The 20,383-nt window shown below is 43.8% G+C and overlaps 1 protein-coding gene across 1 annotated transcript in view; it reads right to left on the bottom strand.

Annotated features, from left to right (window-relative positions):
* The window catches only part of EFHB (EF-hand domain family, member B), a 68,258-nt gene that overhangs the window by 8,430 nt on the left and 39,445 nt on the right, over nucleotides 1-20,383 (bottom strand). Inside the window, exons 7-10 of the mRNA XM_010856709.1 lie at nucleotides 15,510-15,593; nucleotides 14,845-14,912; nucleotides 10,110-10,264; nucleotides 1,746-1,953 (exon numbers count right to left, since the gene is read on the bottom strand). Coding sequence (XP_010855011.1) covers nucleotides 1,746-1,953; nucleotides 10,110-10,264; nucleotides 14,845-14,912; nucleotides 15,510-15,593 — 515 coding nt within the window. The remainder of the gene's footprint in view (nucleotides 1-1,745; nucleotides 1,954-10,109; nucleotides 10,265-14,844; nucleotides 14,913-15,509; nucleotides 15,594-20,383) is intronic.

Raw genomic sequence — 20,383 nt, 5'->3', positions numbered from 1 at the left:
GGGCGCGAGGGCGGGCGGCGCCCGGCGGCCGCTCGGGACCGGAAGACACCTGAGGCCCGTCCCTCCCTCAGCTCCTGCGGCCGTGGCCCCGAAAGCGTCAGGCCCCGGGTTCCAGATCCTCTAATCCCCTTCTCGCACCGCTCCTCCTAAAGGCAGAAATCCGGAACAAGTATGACAAGTTTTTAGAAAACTTCCAGAAAGCCAGCTCCTTGAAGAACTCAACCCCTTTTCTCTAGCCGACAACACTGGGACAGACCATTCCTGAGCCCCTGCTGACTGACCCTTCAGCCACTATCTTAGAAGAAAAGGAAAGAGGAAAAACCCCAAAATCTCCACTGAAATGGGCTGCTGAAGTCAGGACCCCAAAACCAGAAACAATTTGAGGAACCATCTGGTTTGAAAACAGGCTTCTGCTTTCCCCACTACTTCATGAGTTGTGCCAAGAAAGAATACTGTCACCCTCTGCTTATTTCTGAGAGGACTAGGGGCGAGCTGTTTTTTATAAGAAGCTTCATTAGGTAGAAGAGATCTTCCTGCTCTCCATCTAGTGGATAGAGTAGAAAAACCGTCCCAGAAACTGGTAAGGGCGCCCATCCTCAATAAAGCCCAAAATGTGGCATTGGCTTTGCAGAAATAAAAGTGGAAACTTTTTAGAGGGAGAGATATTCCAAGAGCAGATAAAAATGCAAACAACCTTTCAAAAGGTAATCATCTCTAATAAACCAGACTTGAAAATTAAAGCAAATGAGGTGTCACTATATAACAACTAAATTACCAGAATGTTTGAAATAACACTCAATGGTAGCTAGATTAGAGTAAAACCTTCTCACAGTCTTGACTGATAAAATTGCAAATGGGTAGAATCATTGAAAAAGGCAAAATGAAAACAGTTACTTCTGGGACCAAAATGACATTCATAAGAAATGAGATAGAAACAGAAACCTTCTGAAAGATGGTAATCGTTATATGGTCACTCATATTACTCTTGAAATATTTGGAAATAACCTAAGTTTTAGACAGTGAGGAAATGGTTTAGTAATTTACAATACATCAGTGTGAAGGAACTGAAAATGAAGTTTACAGAAATCGTGAAAGTATCTCTTCGTTCCATAGAAATTGGAGACCTAAGTGTTTTTTAAGCCAAATAAAAATGGTACATTCACTATGATTTTAGCTATTTTAAAATATTTCCATACACGCATGCACAAATTAATTCCTACATATGTATATATCTATATGTGGTTAGTGATGCAGGAAGATATTATGTAAACATGAAAATGTTTGAATAAAAGTCAAGATTAGGGTTGTCCTTTTCTTACAAAACGTAAAAGATCAAATTCTATTTTACAATTGACTTTTCCAGGGAAGGGAAGCTAATTTCTCTAAGAATATGGTTTTCAAACATCTTTCTTAGGAACCCTCTTTCATATTTTGGGTTTCTGTGTAAATTGCTTTGCTCATAATTGTTTTCTTTTGAGTAAGTAATACATAGTTCCAAACTCAAGAGATAACAAAACATAGACTGTCCCTTAGCAACCTATCCCTACCTCACCTCCCCAGATATAATAAATGTTATCAGATTCTTTCCTGTCCTTCCACTTATATTCTGTGCATGAAAAAGAAATATGTACATATGTGCATATTTTTAAATACATAATATTAAAGTTGACAAGAGTTGAACTCCCAGGACAAAGAAAACATGTAAGTACATTTAAGAATTTAGCAAACCTTCAAAAATTAAATACCTTTAATGAGGACCCTCTCTTCATACTCTTTAAGGGGGGTTTTATCTTTCCAGGTAAGAAAATTCGCAAATTCGAGGTAGTTAATCAGCCCGTCTTTATCCACATCACAGTATTCAAATAGCTGGTCCAGGAGCTTCTTGTCTAAGTGCAAGCGGGCCTGGTCACACGCTTCCTGAAGCTCAGCTTTGTCTATCGCCCCATCTCCCTTCTGTTAGACACAAGCAAGAAAAGGTGACATGAGCATTGTCTTCAAGAGCGGAAGTGGGCAATGTCTGTTATTTCCCTTAAGAAAAAGAAAGTCTATCACATAAATTCCAAGAATCTGTCTTATTTTTCACATAGTAGTTGCCAGTCGCTCAGTTGTGTCCGACTCTTTGCGACCCCATGGACTGTAGCCTCTCAGGCTCCTCCGTCCATGGGATTTTCCAGGCAAGAGTGCTGGAGTGGATTGCCATTTCCTTCTCCAGGGGATCTTCCCAACCCAGGGATTGAGCCCAGGTCTCCCACATTGCAGGCAGATTCTTTACTATCTGAGCCACCAGGGAAGCCCCCTATTTTTTTTTTTTTTTTTCACATAAGAAGAGTCAGTCTTTAAGCGAGATTGGTCCTCATTGTGTCCATCTGATATGTACCCAGTAATTTCAACCCTTTGTTCATTTTAGGATCTTTGTCTTTAAATCATGCTGCCTACACTCTGGTGGAATAGGCCCAAGCATGATCCACGCTGGACATTTCATTTGACCAGCACTGTAGACTTCCCACAACGTCCTACAACTTTCCACGCTTCCAAAGCTTTGAAAACCTCTGGTTCCAACTGGGCAGCCCATGGTCCTCCACGCCACTGCCTGATAAAGAGGAGAAAGTGGCAAGTGGATGCAGGCCAAGCACAGGGAGGTGGGTTCAAAGACAGCTGCCTCTGGGGAACTCCCTGGCGGTACAGTGAGCAGTTAAGACTCCACACTTCTTCCATTGAAGGGAACATGGGTTCAATTCCTGGTCAAGGATCTAAGATCCCTCCGCACTCTAGCTATTAACACTCCCCTGGGCAAGAGGGGCAGTTTCCACCAGTTTCAGACAACAGTTAAAGACAGAAGCACTTAAGGTGAGCTGCAAAGCAGGAAAGGGAAATTTAGAAAGGCTGTAGGCAGAACTCGGAGAAGGCACTGGCACCCCACTCCAGTACTCTTGCCTGGAAAATCCCATGGACAGAGGAGCCTGGTAGGCTGCAGTCCATGGGGTCGCGAAGAGTCGGACACGACAGCGACTTCGCTTTCACTTTTCACTTTCATGAATTGGAGAAGGAAATGGCAGCCCACTCCAGTGTTCTTGCCTGGAGAATCCCAGGGACGGTGGAGCCTGGTGGGCTGCCATCTATGGGGTCGCACAGAGTTGGACACAACTGAAGTGACTTAGTAGTAGTAGGCAAAACTGGCTACACTTCGAGGGGTGACGACCTGGAGCATGGGATGCTTGTTAAGGAGGAATGGCCAGAGCGGGGCGTCTTACCACTCAGCCCTGCTGCAGCCTGTCAAGCCCACCTTAAATACACCTGCCTGCTGACTGTGAAAGGTCCAAGCCTCCCTGCCAGCTGCCACAAGGGAGCTTTGCCCTCTGGAGAGACTTCCCTGAGATAGATAAACTCCCAAGAGAAACCATGAGTGACTCACTGACTAGCATTCGGCTCCTAGGCCCAGAGTTGGAGTCACAATGCTCACGAAGGCAATCCCTTGGAAAATGAGAAACTGACCCAGTGAATTCCAGATGAATTCTAGATAAATTCCTGCAGCCAGACCCACAGGCCTGGATAATGATCCTAACCCTCCTGTTGAAACAGAATTAGGATGTAAAATATATTATCTTGGCAGGGAACTGCAATGTCCTGGATAAAGCAGACTGCTTTATGAAATTCTCTGCTGCATGCCCAAGTCAACAAAAAATGCAGACCCCACAGTCCTAACAAAAGCAATGGGGGGACAAGGGGGATGGCTGTTGAATCAAGCGTCCCCCAAACTAAAATAGATGGTGGCGATAATGAAAATAAATGCTTCTTACCAAGGACAGAGCCACTTCTGCCTCTGCATCCTTTATTTCTCCCTCCCCCACACTCAAAACCCAGCTGTTCTAAGGAGGACGTTGACTTGGTGTAAGCCAAAGTCTGCTCACATGGACAAAGTCCTACACGTGGACATCACCAGATGGTCAACATCGAAATCAGAGTGATTATATCCTTTGCAGCCAAAGATGGAGAAGCTCTATACAGTCAGCAAAAACACGGAGGACGTTGAGCCAAAGGTGTGAGGTGTGAGCCAAAGTCCCCTCGTCCCCAGGGGGACTACGGGCCAGAGGTATCTGTGCAACTTCAGGGGGCAGGGACTCAAACTGCTATGGCTTCATAGGCTGTGGGTGCCAAAGCTCTCATCTCGCTCAGTCTGTAACAAGCAGAGGTGTCAGGAATCCGCTGGTGGGGGTTAGGCAGGGTTTGTTCAAAATGGAGAAGGAAGGTTCAAGGTGCATCATTTCTGTGGCTTCCACTGCTGGATGCATAATTGTGTTGCTGCTCTCCATACCCGTCTGGGGCATGTTCTGGCCCTTCTGACCAGAAGCCACAGGGAGACAAGCTAGGACCTTTGGGGCCTCACAGCTCTCAAGACCCTTTGAACTGCAAGTCTCTATGAATAAGGGTTTCATGAACCTGAAACCCAGGGTCCTCACTGGTCTGCTGTGGCTTTCAACCTCAGTGAGAGCTATGAAGGAGCAAAACAAGCAGTCACTCTCCTCGGTGGGTGGGCTGCTGCTGCTGCTGAGTCGCTTCAGTCGTGTCCGACTCTGTGCGACCCCATAGACAGCAGCCCACCAGGCTCCCCCGTCCCTGGGATTCTCCAGGCAAGAACACTGGAGTGGGTTGCCATTTCCTTCTCCAATGCGTGAAAGTGAAGTCATTCAGTCATGTCTGACTCTTAGCGACCCCGTGGACTGCAGCCTATCAGGCTCCTCCTGTTCATGGGATTTTCCAGCCAAGAGTACTGGAGTGAGTAGCCATTTCCTTCTCCATCGGTTGGTGGAACTCAAGTTTATTTTCATGGTTCCAGCCAGCACTCCCCTTGAACCTGTATATTTTTGCTGACTCTTGAATTGTTGCCAGTGTTTTGGTTGCCACATGGAAAACTACAGATTGGAAGATTAAAAACACGTCTTTTCGAGTCAGAGATCTATAGATCAACAGAGGAATGGATAAAGAATCTATGGCACATATATTCAATGGGATATTGCTCAGCAACAAAAAAGAACAAAATAATGCCATGTTTGTAGCAGCATGGATGGGCCTAGAGATTGTCATACTGAGTGAAGTGAATCAGACACAGAAAGACAAATATCATATGATACCACTTTTATGTGGTATCTAAACAAAAGGAGGAGCTACAAATGAACTTATTTACAAAACAGAAGTAGAGTCAGGAATGTAGAAAACAAACTTTTGGTTCCCAGGTGATGGAGGCAAAGAGATAAACTGGGGACTGAGAATGACATACACACTCTGTGTGTGCCAAGTCACTCCTGTCATGTCTGACTCTTTGTGACCCTGTGGACTGTAGCCCGCCAGGCTCCACTGTCCAGGCAAGAATACTGGAGGGGGTTGCCATGCCCTCCTCCAAGGGTCTTCCTGACCCAGGGATTGAACTTGAATTTACTACTGCATATAACATAGATAATAAAGACCTACTACATAGCACAGGGAACTCTACTCAGTCCTCTGTAATGGCCTATGTGGAAAGGAATCTAAAAACGAGTGGATACGTGACTGTGTATAATTGATTCACTTTGCTGTACAGCTGACACTGCTGCTGCTGCTAAGCTGCTAAGTCGCCTCAGTCGTGTCCGACTCTGTGTGACCCCATAGATGGCAGCCCACTAGGCTCCTCTGTCCCTGGGATTCTCCAGGCAAGAACACTGGAGTGGGGTGCCATTTCCTTCTCCAACCTGAACACGTTAACACCTGAAACTAACACATTATAAATCAACTCTACTCCAATAGAAATTTTTAAAAAAGAAAACCATGGAAACAAATCACAGCTGCTGAGTGAACCATCCAATTAATTCATACAGCTGCCCGTGATAAGGGTCCATCCTCCTGTAAGGATGGCTGGGATCAAGCTTCAGATGGAGCCTGAACCACCCAGGGGGCCACCGTCACTGCCGGGATCCGTCCTTGCACCAGACATGGCAGTACAGTTACCATCAGACTGGGCGCCAAGTAAAGCCACCGGCCTGAGCAGAGGCTGCCACCACATGCCGAACTCGCGACTCCGGCCGCCAGCGGACCCGTTTGTCTCGCGGTGAGAGACGCGCCGCGCACGAGGCAGTGCCCCCGCTCCGGCCACACTGACGACGTGAACCTGTGTCCCCTCCCAGAGCTGCTGGCGGCGCCTGTCGCTGCTGACTCGTCTTCAAGTTATGGAGTTGCTATTTCAGGCCAGTGAGCCAGCTCCAGTCACAGGAGCGCGGCCCACGGAGTGCATCTGAGTCATGCGCTCTGCCTTCCGGCCCATCTTCAGCCTGGCGGTGGCGCGGCTTACAGCACAGAGGCTCCTCAGCGATGAGCCGTCAGTCCAGACACTCAGTGAGCCCTCCCTGCCCCCAGGCGCCCACGGCTGAGCCTTGGGACTGCCTTCTCAAAGCCATCTCCCTTCCTCCCCAGCTCCTGGCTCACACATCTGAGTAGACCTATGTTGTCACTGACGGAACTGTTCCCTAAAAGGAATCTTCCCATCTCAGCTACTTCCTGGATAATAATTAGAATAAAAGGAGTTGGAATTACACATACAAATTTTGAAAATCTAAGACTCTGCTGTGACATTCTTGGACATGATGAGTCTTTGTGTTTCTTTTTTTTTCCCTTCTAGATTTTACATTCCCTGAGTAAAAAGCCTGCACATTATCTGGAATAATATTTGATGTACTATGAGTGTTCAGCAAATAACAGAATTAATCCTCTAAGCCAAGAAGATTCATTTAAGAAATCACAGTTTATTTGTTCTGTTTTGTTTTGCTTCTCAATTAAATTAAATCTGGGCACTGAACAATATAAGATTCAAACAATCAAAAACCATCCTACAGCTGCACCAGGAAGACCCCCATCGTATTACCCTTGCAGAAAAAAGCTCCTCAAGGACCCTGAGCTCTGTGCCGTGCATGTTAACAGTTAACTATTTAAAAGGTGTATCAGCATTGAAGAATTCTCAGTAATTTTCTCCCTGCTTAATTTAATTTTATCATAAGGAATGTGCCTGGTGGTTCACTAAAATAATCAACAGCTATTAAGATGATCGTCTTGCCTACAATTACATGTAAAATGAAGAATTTTCAGAAAGGAGAGCACTGCGCATCCTGCAAGTCCCCTTATTCACGTCACTAGCGTGTGGATTCTCCAGTGTCATCATCTAGATACTTGGAGTTCAATACAGTTAAAAATAGACTTGTTCAGAAATGAAACAGTGCCATTTGCAAAGATGTGGATGGACGTAGAGATGTCATACAGAGTGAAGTAAGTCAGAAAGAGAAGAACAAATACTGTATAATATCGCTTTTATGTGGAATCTAGAAAAATAGTGCAGATGAACTTATTTGCAAAGCAGACATATAGACACAGACACCGAGGACAAACGTATCGATACCAAGAGGGGAAGGGGGGATGATTGGGAGACTAAGATTGACACATTTACACTATTGGTACCATGGATAAAATAGATAACTAATGAGAAGCTACTGTGCAGCACAGGGAACTCTACTCAGTGCTTTGTGGTGACCTAAATGGGAAGGAAATCCAAAAAAGAAGGGATATATATATATATATATATAATATATATATTAGATTAGATTAATAGCTGATTCACTTTGCTATACAGCAGAAACAAACACAACATTGGAAAACAACTATACTTCAATAAAAATTTTTAAAACATATATGTTTCCACCTGTGCATTTAATTCTAAAGAATACTTTTTAAATTACCTGTAGATAGTGATCAGACTTTATTAAAAATCAGAGAAACAGTTGAATACTTTCTTTAAACACAACTTTGTGAGAAATGTTGTTGATGACTGGCATTTGTCCCAACATAATTAGTATAAACTTAAATGAGATATTTAACCCACGTTTTATTCATCAGTACACCACAGACACACAGACCCCCTAATCTAAAATAAAATGAACGGGCTTAAAATGAATTAGCCAATGAGTGATCAAGATTTTTTTATAAAATAAAAAGTGTGAAGTGTCACTTTCCTAAAACTGTACTCAACATCAGAAGGGAGATAAGAATATCATCTTTTCCCTTTGAGATAAACTAAAATCATTCTGTTCTTTCTTTTCTTCTGTCAAGATGATGAAGTGTTACATCATCACAGCTTTCTTTATGAGCTTTTATTTGTCTGTTTTAGACTCATTCTAAAATGGTTTTGAAGCTGCCTAGAAAAATAAGTACAAAGAGAGCCAAAAAAAAAAAAGTGAAGAAATCAAGGCAAAGAGAAAAATAAATTTGGAATGAAATAAGATGAAACCTGAAGCCAGAAGAGCGCACAGAATGTATGCTGTCAGATCACGTTCACAAACTAGACGTGTTTCTCTGGGTTGGCTCTACGCTTGCTGGTGGCCAAGACAAAAAGTTATGTACAATCAGTACAAAATTCATGCTGCACAAGAGGTAAGAACGAACCAGATACTTACACAAAGCATGGTTATTTGCTCTAGAAAGACTGGGTTTCCTTATAAGAAGGATGTATGTGACGAAAATAACAGCCGCATGGGCATACGAATACAAAGTCTGCCACGTTTCACATGTGTGTAGTAGGACTCCTAAGTGCAAGCCAAAGGCGGTGCAGCTTGGTAAATGCTGCGATGGCCTAAAATGATGTCGGGTAATTACACAGCCCCACATCGATCTGATTTGTTCAAAGCATAAAATTTTTAGAGTAGCTTGAAAATGGAATGACCTTGCTCTCTCAAACACTGAAACCACACCTGATCCCCGTGGGGAGACGTGTTCTAAGCTTGACTGAGACCAGACTGGTGGTACCATGTGTGCAAGTTCAGAGTGAGGCAGAGACTGTCCATCCCCCACGTTCCCAGCACACTCCAGTTTAATGATCTTTAAGAGTGGTTCTCAAACCTGAACACACAGCAGAATCACTGAGGAGTTTGTTAGAACACAATCACTAGACCCCAATCCCAAGTTGCTAATTCAGTATGTGTGAGGTGGGCCTTAGAAAGTGCATTTCTAGTATCTCCCCAAGTAACAATGCTGGTGGTTAAAGAACCTTATTTTGACAACACAGATCAATTCCAGGAGTCAGCAAACTTTTTCTGACAAGGGCCAAAAAGTCTATTCAGTCTCTGATGCACTACTCTGCATGTGTAGCTCAAATCAGCCACAGACAATACTTAAAACACATGGGCACATGCATGTACTCTGGCAATCCCACTCCTGGGCATATACCAGAGGAAACTCTAATTCAAAAAGATGCATGTACCCCAGTGTTCACCGCAGCACTGTCCACAGCAGCCAGGACGTGGGAACCACCTAAGCGTCCATCAACAGAGGAGTGGATGAAGGTGCGGCGTGCGCGTACAGTGCAATGCCACTGAGCCACGGAAAAAGAATGAAACAGTGCCATCTGCAGCAACATGGATGGGCCTAGAGATGATTATACCAACTAAAGTAAGTCAGGCAGAAAAAGAGAAGTACAGTATGATGCCACTTGTATGTGGAATCTAAAACACGACACAGATGAGCTTATCCACCAAAGAGAAACAGACTCACAGACAAAGAGAACAAACTTATGGCTACCAAAGGGGAGAGGAGGCGGGGGAGGGATAAATCAGGGGCTGGGGATTAACAAGCTACTATATAGAAAGTAGATAACAACAGGGACTTACTGTACAGCACAGGGAACTATGTCCTGTACGTGTGTGTGTGTGTGGGTGTGTGTGAGTTACTCAGTCATGTCCAACTCTTTGCAATCTCATGGACTATAGTCCGCCAGTCTCCTCTGTCCATAGAGTTCTCCCGGCGAGAATAATGAAGTGGGTAGCCATTCCTTTCTCCAGGGGATCTTCCTGACCTAGGGATTGAACCTGGGTCTCCTACATTGCAGGCAGATTCTTTACCATCTGAGCCACCAGGGGAGCCAAGATCAAATCCAGCCCACCACCACCTATTTTAGTAAACAGTTTTACACGCCCGTGTAAATAGTTGATTCACGACGTCGTATTAGTTTCTGGTGTACGGCAAATGTGATCCTGATCTACACCAGCCTGCTGGACCTGTAAGCCCATGCATAGACCAAAACTCTCCCCTTCACTACTGGCCTTGTCATAGTGCCTGAAGGCTGCCAGCAGAGTGTCAAAGTTCTGGTAGTTAACTTTCTTCAAGTGGTGCCGCACTGCTGCTACGAGGCCTCGCTGCCTGTCCTTGCCTCGCAGATACTCCCCCGGAAGCCTTCTGTGGATGAGATCACCAACTCCTATTGAAGAGGGAAAGAAAAGTCTTTTATCTGAATGTAAAGTCTGTCACTATTATTCACATCCTAAAAGAGAGAGAGACCTAGCAACTCCTGTGAATGAAAAGACCTAACGCCAAGACTATCAAGCAGCATGACAGAAAACCCTTTTGTATTAAAAAAAGTGTACACAGTAATTGATGAAAATGAATACTTCTGCTATATGCCACTTCTCCATTCAATGAAAAAAATCTGAATAAATGAATTTTATGAGAGAATTATGAGCCCACTCAGCTATCAAGTCCTCTCTTAAGACAGCAAAGCTCTTGCCTGTCTAAAGAGACAGGCAGACAAATGTAGACATTTGTCTACAAGGCCGAGATCTGAAAGCTGGGGCTGATTCCATGTGCCGGTCACTCTGTGTGCCTTCGGGCCACTGGACCCCTGGGAAGCCTTGTGAAAGCTGGGCACGAGTTCCCTGCTCCTCCTTAGTGTGAGTTTCCATTCCGCCTTCACTCTGCTCATCAAGTCTCCACTTCTCAGTCCTGCTTCTCTGTGACCAGCACGGGAGACCTGCCTCCATCCACAGTCTGTTAACCGAGTCCTGACCCACAACCGCCAGTAACAACCCCTCCAATCCACCAGCTGCAACCCCCAGAGCCCAGTCTTGCTTTCACTTTTCTTTCATGACTTAAAGGAACTTTGTTGAATTATGACACAAAGTATATTCACACTGCCTCTAAACCCCATTCCTTGGCATGTTTATGGTGACAGACATCAGACAAGAGGTGACCATGTTGCTTCAGATATGATGGTTTGGTGGATGTCACCAGAAGAAACCTCTCCCTCTGTTCTTTTCCCCCATGGCCTATACCCCACCCTTCCTGCTTTTACTGGCAACTGGCTGTGATATCCTGGGTAGGTTAATTTAAATTGCAACACTGATGGATGCAACCAGAGATTATCATACTAAGTGATGTAAGTCAGAAGGAGAAAGACAAACCCCGTCTGATACCATTTGTATGAGGAACCTAAAATATGACACAAACTAACCTACCCATGAAACAGAAATAGAATCACAAACACAGAGAACAGACGGGCTGTGCCCAGGGCGAGGTGGGGAGGGACGGGTTGGGATCGGCAGGTGCAAACTATTATACATAGGGTGGATGCACAACAAGGCCCGACTATACAGCACAGGGAAGTCTGGTCAGAACCCTGTGACAGACCACAACGGAGAATTTTAAATATATACATATATATGTGTGTATATACACATAATTGTATCACTGTGCTTATACAGCAGAAATATTTTAAATCAACTATACTTCAATGTTTAAAAACTGAAAAAATTGCAAATTTGCCTGCACTTCAAAGCAACTAATATTTACACCTACTTTGTGCAAGGCTTTATATTATTAGGGTCTCTCGAGGGTCTCTTTTAATAGGTGTTAGTAGCACCTCTAAGTTTATTATAAAGTCAGGAGTTAATCCTGCATATTCTGATAAAAGCCTCCTTTCTAAGGGGAGACCCTTACTCGTATGCGTGAAATGCCTGCCACCAGTGCTGGTTCCAGAAACAGGGCAAGTGCTCAGACGAAGATAATCTGAAATGGAGTCAGCGTCCATCAGACCATCCTAAAGTGGGCAAAACCCGAGTAAGGCTCTTGGAGAGGCAATCGAAGTGGTTGGGTGAGGGGTGATTTCTGACAAATAAGCATGGCTGTTCTTCCCCTCCACATTTCTTCCCCTGATGTCAATCCCCTGGGGGCTCTTCTGTATAAGGAAGCCCTGCTCCCCGGCTTTTCCACAAGACGGCTCTTGGTTGAGTTGGTTTTGTTTTTTGTTTTTATCTTGAGAGGGCTTCCATCTACATTAACATCCAAAAATAACTATTGAATGGTCAGCCTGTGGGTGAGACACAGGCTGACACTCTCTTCCAGCCCGGCCCTGGGAGAATTACTTATGAAGCTCATGGCAAATCACTGAAGACTACTCAAGACCCATCGCTGAAGAGCTGAAATCCGGAGTACAAGCTCTGGCCCTCGGAGAGACTAACACCTTCACCACCACACCAAGGACGTGAGAGAAGCCAGGCCAGCTCCGCGGCGGCCCTCTGCCCTCGACCAGCTCCCGTGATGCACCCTGCCCCACCAGCTCCCGTGATGCCCCGCTGCCCGCCACCAGCTCCCGTGATGCCCCGCTGCCCGCCACCAGCTCCCGTGATGCCCCGCTGCCCGCCTGCCCTGGGTGTCCCCTCAGTCACCCCTGCCCGGGTGCATTCTGGGAGCTGCACGCAGCCCTGGCCCTCTTCCCAGAGGCACATTAACAGAACCAACAACCCCAGGCCCGGGGATGAGGCATTCTTTGTGTCGTTGCCTTTATTTCCCCAAGCAAGAGGAAGGGAGTAATCCAGATCCAGTAGAAAAACCTACGTGTCCTCAGAAGCAGGCAGACCCTGAAACTTTCCGCAGAACAGACACCGTGAATTAACCCCAACAGCAGTCACAAGGGACAGTTAGGGTTAGTCTGTGTGCATCCGTGAGCTCCGTGAAAAGTCCAGAGAGGACTGAGTCCTCTTTCCCAGTTACAGCGTATGCTGCCAAGGCTGCTGCTGACACATACATACTTTATAAACTATTAATGGCGGTGTTCTTCATTTTCATTTTATAACACTATCTTGTCACTCAATTTATCACGTAGCTCAACTGCATTAAAATCACCCATAGAGTTTATTAGATATGCCGGTTCCTGGGATCCATGCCCAGATAATTCTGATTCGATTGGCTCTCATGTACACTAAATTTTAGGAACTTCCCAGGTGGCCCTAGTGGTAAAGAACCCACGTGCCAATGCAGAAGACAGAAGAGACACAGGTTCAATCCCTGGAGGAGGGCATTAGAAACTTTGTCTGTGTTTCACTCTCAGCATGATAAACTATGTGTTGGATTCATTGATTCATGCTATAAATACCTGGAAAACAATGCACTGTGCACAAGACCCCAGGCACCAAACAGACAGCAAGCTGGGGCACCCCCAGCATGAAACTGCCCTCCAGTAGGCAGCTGACCATGATTATCTACTTGTTTTTCAGACTAACTGATGGATTTCCTAAATCACTCCTTACCAGAGCCTCTAAGATGGGCAGACATCCATTAAACACATAACAGTTGATCTAAGCAAAGTATGATCTCCTACTGTGGTGACTCACCATGCTTAGAACATCATGTTGCATTAGCAAATAAGTATTTATTTTACTTGTTAGTGAGCAGACTTTAGCTAACACCCTTTCAGTGTGTGTTCTAAGTCGTTTCAGTCGTGTCTGATTCTTTGCAACCCTATAAGCTGTATAGCCCCCCAGGCTCCTCTGTCCATGGGATTCTCCAGGCAAGAATACTGGGGTGGATTGCCATGCCCTCCTCCAGGGATCAAACCCATGTCTCTTCTGTCTCCTGCATTGGCACATGGGTTCTTTACCAGCCACCTGGGAGGTTCCTATAATTTAGTGTACTTGCTGCTGCTGCGGCTGCTAAGTCGCTTCAGTCGTGTCCGACTCTGTGCGACCCCATAGACGGCAGCCCATCAGGCTCCACCGTCCCTGGGATTTTCCAGGCAAGAACACTGGAGCGGGTTGCCATTTCCTTCTCCAATGCATGAAAGTGGAAAGTGAAAGTGAACTCGCTCAGTCTTGTTCGACTCTTAATGACCCCATGGACTGCAGCCTACCAGGCTCCTCCATCCATGGGATTTTCCAGGCAAAAGTACTGGAGTGGGGTGCCATTGCCTTCTCCGTAGTGTGTACTTGAGAGCCTACTGAATCAGAACTATCTGGGCATGGGTCCCAGGAATCCATATTTAATAAACTCTATAACTCTATGGGTGATTTTAATGCAGGTAGACTGCAGACTATATTTTGAAAACCACTAATATACAGCTCAATCCTAATAAGCTTTCAAATAGTTTTGCCTGGGGAAGGCTGCTACTGAGATCACTTAGCACCACTAAAGACAAGACCCTGGTAAGTTTCTTCCACTACTTCATAGACTGTTTCATTGATCGCCTGGTGGGAAGAGTGGTTCTTCAGTGTGTGGTTGTACAGTGCTTTCTGGAACCTGAATGCCCCTACAGTTCATCTGGGAATGTTGTGAAAATGCCATTTCTGATCCAGGAGGTCTGAGGGTAGAACCCGGGAGTCTGCACCTCTAAGAGCCTCACGGGGACACCAACACTGCCTGTCTGCAACCACATTTTGAGTGCAAGGATCCGGTACAATATTTGAATTCATTAAAAAGTTGCCTCAGTTCACTTTTGATTGTTTAATATAGGCTTTATTTATATTCTAAATAAAATTCTAAGCCTTAACTACACTTAAGGAATTCATTACCAGGACCTTAAACTGTACCTGTTTCAAATATAATAGGACAATGTTGCTTCTTTCTTGTGCTACAAATTGTTCTCATTAATGTTAATATAATATTTTAAGCCTTTAAAATTGGAAGCTTTGAGAGAAGGAGATGGTGAACTTCACTGCATAATTTGGGCAGTGGGGTGGGGGGGGGCAGGATTTTGTCTGTTTGCTTTTAAAAAAAAAACTGTATATTTACCATAGTCCTCAGGACGGAGACAAGCCCCAAATGTGTGGTCTGGGGGAACATTCATTGTTTCCGCAATGCTATCAAAGAAAAAAGTTTCTTTAGTGAAAATTCCCACCACATGGCATCCCTGGAATTTAAAATATGTTTTCCATACGTTTTTAATCACCTATATTTTCTCCTATAACCAAACTATAAAGATCAAACAGAAGTTCTCCAACAGATCTTTTCTCTAATCTCCAACTCACATTAGCAACGGCTGAATGCTTTCACTGGCTTTCAGTGAAAAGGCCCAGATGGAAAAAGAAAAAACAGAACATGGTCCCAAAGTAGAATTATGGAAGCATGCATGTATACAAACATACTCTCTCTCTAGAGAGAGAGAGAGAGGAGAGGAAAATGTAACACAGTAAGTTAAATTTCTGAGATCCTAGAAATAAAGCTTTATATAAAATTCTTCCTCTTTCTTTTCCAAATGCCCTCTCCCTTTTGGAGACTCAGTACTTTTCTGGAACCCCAAGCTCTTAGGAGGCTAACAGGGTTCCCTGATTAACACAAAAGGATGATTCTTATTCAACTGATAGACTCTAATAGAACACAAAGCAAAATTTATGACAGGAGTACTTTGTAAATTTGATCCAAAAACATCATCAGTTTTAAGTTACTCATGAACTTACGGATCTAGAACTCTTCCAAGTCTATGTTGAAACTTTTCTTTGAAATCATCAACTCTCTTGGATACAATCTTAGCTCCTCTTTTCCTATAAAATTAGAAAATTGTCAGGTGTGTGTATTACCCAAAGTATTATTGGCTACCAAATATACATATAGTGAAGAATACCATAGTTTTATTTGGGTCAGTTCAACTCATTTCAGTCGCGCAGTCGTCTCCGACTCTTTGCAGCCCCATGGACTGCATCATGCCAGGCTTCCCTGTCCATCACCAACTCCCGGAGCTTGCTCAAACTCATTTCCATGGAGTCGGTGATGCCATCCACCCATCTCATCCTCTGTCAACCCCTGCTCCTCTCGCCTTCAATCTTTCCCAGCATCAGGGTCTTTTCCAATGAGTCAGTTCTTCACATCATGTGGCCAAAGTATTGGAGTTTCAGCTTCAACATCGGTCCTTCCAGTGAATATTCAGGACTGATTTCCCTTAGCATGGACTGGTTGCATTTCCTTGCAGTCCAAGGGACTCTCAAGAGTCTTCTCCAACACCACAGTTCAAAAGCATCAATTTTTCAACACTCAGCTTTCTTTGTGGTCCAACTTTCACATCCATACATGACCTCTGGAAAAACCATAGCCTTGACTACACGGACCTTTGTTGGCAAAGTAATGTCTCTGCTTTTTAATATGCTATCTAGGTTGGTCAAGCTTTTCTTCCAAGGAGCATGTGTCTTTTAATTTCATGGCTGCAGTCACTATCTGCAGTGATTTTGGAGCTCCCAAAATTAAAGTCTCTCACTGTTTCCCCATCTATCTGCCATGAAGTGATGGGACCGGATGCCATGATCTTAGTTTTCTGAATGTTGAGTCTTAAGCCAACTTTTTCACTCTCCTCTTTCACTTTCATCAAGAGGTTCTTTAGTTCTTCATTTTCTGCCATAAGGGTGGTGTCACCTGCATATCTGAGGTTACTGATATTTCTCCCAGCAGTCTTGATCCCAGCTTGTGCTTCATCCAGCCTGGCTTCATCCATACTCTGGAGAGTGAAACTGGTCGTTTTAGAAGGAGAGCGAGTCAGAGGTGGTGCGCGGCTCGGTCTCCTGGCGCGGCACTTTCAGCCCAGCGTGGCCCTCCCCAGCGGCGCTGATCCAGCCCAGAGCCCTGCTTCCCTGGTGCCCGCCGACCCCGCACCTGCCCGCTCAGACCAGTGCTCCTCTGCGGGCTCCTCCTTGGCCAGCCAGAGACGCGGAACCCGGGCTGAGTCCAACCTGAGCAGCAAACTCCAGCTCGCCAGAAACAAGGAGCAGAAAGGTGTGGCGGAGTAGAAGGACGTGCAGTCATCTCCTGCAAGAACTCCAAAATTACAACTCACTGCTGAAAAACCGTTGACAGGAGAATGTTGGATCCCAGCAAAAAAAAGATACCGCACATCCAAGAGCACATGAGAAGCCCCAGCAAGACAGTAGGAGGGGTGAAATCACGTTTCGAATCAAACCCCATACCCAACAGAGACACTTGGAGGACTCAACAAACCTTGTGCACACCAGCACCCAGAGACGGAGCCAAAGCTGTGTTTGAGATCTCTTCAGGAAAATTAGAGGTAGCAAGGGAACATTTCAAGCAAAGATGGGCTCAATAAAGGACAGAAATGGTATGGACCTAACAGAAGAAGAAGATATTAAGAAGAGATGGCAAGAATACACAGAGAAACTATACAAAAAAGATCCTCATGACTCAGATAATCACGATGGTGCGATCACTCACCTAGAGCCAGACATCCTGGAACGAGAAGACAAGTGGGCCTTAGGAAGCATCACTATGAACAAAGCTAGAGGAGGTGATGAAATTCCAGCTGAGCTATTTCAAATCCTAAAAGATGATGCTGTGAAAGTGCTGCACTCAATATGTCAGCAAATTTGGAAAACTCAACAGTGGCCACAGGACTGGAAAAGGTCAGTTTTCATTCCAATCCCTAAGAAAGGCAATGCCAAAGAATGCTCAAGCTACTGCACAATTGCACTCATCTCAAATGCTAGCAAACTAATGCTCAAAATTCTCCCAGCCAGGCTTCAACAGTGCATGAACCGTGAACTTCCAGATGTTCAAGCTGGATTTAGAAAAGGCAGAGGAACAGAGATCAATTTGCCAACATCAGTTGGATCATCAAAAAAGCACGAGAGTGCCAGAAAAATATTTGCTTCTGCTTAACTGACTATGCAAATGCCTTTGACTGTATGGATCACAACAAACTATGGAAAATTCTTAAAGAGATGGGAATACCAGACCACCTCACCTGCCTCCTGGGAAATATGTATGCTGGTCAAAAAGCAACAGTTAGAACTTGATATGGAACAACAGACTGGTTCCAAATTGGGAAAGGAGTATTGTGTATTGTTAAGGCTCTCTATATTGTCACCCTGCTTATTTAACTCATATGCAGAGTACATTATGCAAAATGCCATGATCATTTGGATCATCAAAAACTAAATCCAATTTCAAAAGAAAGTATATGCTAAAAAGAAAGCTTTATGTGTTCAACCTTTTATCATGTATATTCCTTTATAAAGATAAGTAACGGAATACAAAATTTTGATTTAAAAGTAACACAAATTTTTCAGTAAACAAAACCAAAGTGTTAATATCATTCATATAACTCTTAAGATTTATAACAGAAAAGTAAGCATTAAAGAAATAAATAACCAAAGGATATAAGCAACTTACAACTAGTAAGCAAATATATGGAGAACTTATACTCTACAGTAACAAAAGAAATAAAAAGAACAACAAAATATCATGTTTAACATAGTACATATTTAAATACATATCTATATAGAGAGAGAGAAAGAAAGAATATCTAACATTGGCAAATAGTATGGCAAAACACTTGCAGATTGCTAGAGCAAGTGATAATAATTCTTTTAGAAATATTTTGGCAGTATGACTCAAAAAGCATAAAAATATTCACCCTCTTATCCACATCTGAAAACCAATCATAAGGAGATAATCCACAAAATTAAAAGTCTGAAAAAATTATATTTATAAAAATGCTTGTAGTCTCACTAACTATAAGGGGAAAAAAAGAAAAGAATCTGAGTGTTCAGTCCTGGAAGGTGATTAATCACGTCACATTAACAAGAACACACTCTGTGTGCATTCTAAATGTTGTTTAGTAAGAATACACAGCCATATAAAATTATTTTATGTTAAGAGCCAAAACAGGATATAAAATGGAATTGCACTCTGATTAAAGTTATGCAAAAACAAAACAAAAGGTATGCAAAAATCAACACAGGAAGCCACAGTAGAAAGAAATAAATGAAAAAGATAATAAAGGTTGAATTAAGGTGACAGGATTATGAGTGATTTGATTTTATTTTGCTAATTTTCTGTAATATAATTTCACTACTTCCACCATTGTGATTAAATGAGTAAGAATTTCTTTTGAGAACTGTAAAATTACACCACCACTATTTAATAGCATTAAAATTAATAAACCTCTATTGTTTTGCTAAGACTAAAAACAGTGAACTTAAAATTCTTAAACTCCTTTTGCTTTTAAAACTATTTCCTGTGCTGGAGAAATACAGGGCTGAATAAACTTCTGCAGAAGAACGACACTGTGGAGAAACAAAAGATGAAAGATAACGTAATTCATCTCTTATTTCTTTATTTACTTCCCATTAGTTCAAAAGAGAGAAAAAGAACAATGGGGGAAAGTCAGAATAAATCAAAGGCCGTTTGAAGGCCATATTTTGAGCGTATAAAGTGGACAATCTGAAACCAGCTCCAAGGGCTTGATTAGGAGCATGCCAGATGGCAAAAAGGAGGATTCTAAGCCACGCAGCCCTCGCCTCTCAGCCTAACACTGCCTAAAACATGTTGCTGGGAGAATCAGGAACTATTTGTGAGCAGCCGTGCATGTCAGAGAATCAACAGCTGTAATCATGACACACCTCACTGCATTCCCTCACCAGTCAAGTCTGTGTGCCAGTCACAGTCACACACACACACACACGAGTCTATCATTTCTAGATTTTAACTGATTCTTCTGACCATAAGCAGAATATAGATACAGGTAATTTTATGAAGGAACTTATCCCTTAAAAAGTATATATCCCCAGTAACTCTTAAGAGTTAAGAGTAAGGCAAAGGTACGTTGAATAGTGCACAGCACATTAAGATGTGAGCAAAACAGACTCACAGACACAGAAGACAAGCTTAACAGTGGCCAAAGGGGAACGGGGGTATAAATGAGGAACTGGGGATTGCCATATACATACTACGTACTATATTCAAAATAGGTAGCCAGTATAAATAACAGGTAATATAGTTCCCGATGCTACACTGTAGGCCCTGTGTAGCACAGGGAGCCATACCCCATACCTTCTAATAACTTTCAATGGAAAAGAGTCTGAAAGAATGTATATTTTATATGCGCACATATTTATGTGTCACTGAGTCCCTTTGTTGAGTACCTGAGACTAACATAACACTATGAACCAACCATGCTTCAGCTGGGCTCCCCGGGGGCTCAGACGGTAAAGACTCTGCCAGCAGTGCCGGAGACCCCGGCTTGATCCCTGGGTCAGTAAGATCCCCTGGAGAAGGTCTGGCACCCCACTCCAGTACTCTTGCCTGGAGAATCCCATGGACCGAGGAGCCTGGCGGGCTACAGGTCCATGAAGTTGCAAAGAGTCGGACACGACTCAGCGATTTCACTTTCTTTCTTTCTATACTTCAATTAAAAATAAATGACACGAAAAAGAAGAAGGTAGAAACAAAAAAATGAGCTGTAAATGAATATGCTTAACTCCAAGCACAAGCTGGAATCAAGATTGCCGGGAGAAATATCAATAACCTCAGATATGCAGATGACACCACC

The sequence above is a fragment of the Bison bison genome, unplaced genomic scaffold, assembly GCF_000754665.1.
Source record: "Bison bison bison isolate TAMUID 2011002044 unplaced genomic scaffold, Bison_UMD1.0 scf7180017864374, whole genome shotgun sequence".
NCBI lineage: Eukaryota > Metazoa > Chordata > Mammalia > Artiodactyla > Bovidae > Bison > Bison bison.
Note: the sequence above shows the minus strand (reverse complement) of the source record. Positions and strands in the feature narration are given on the sequence as shown.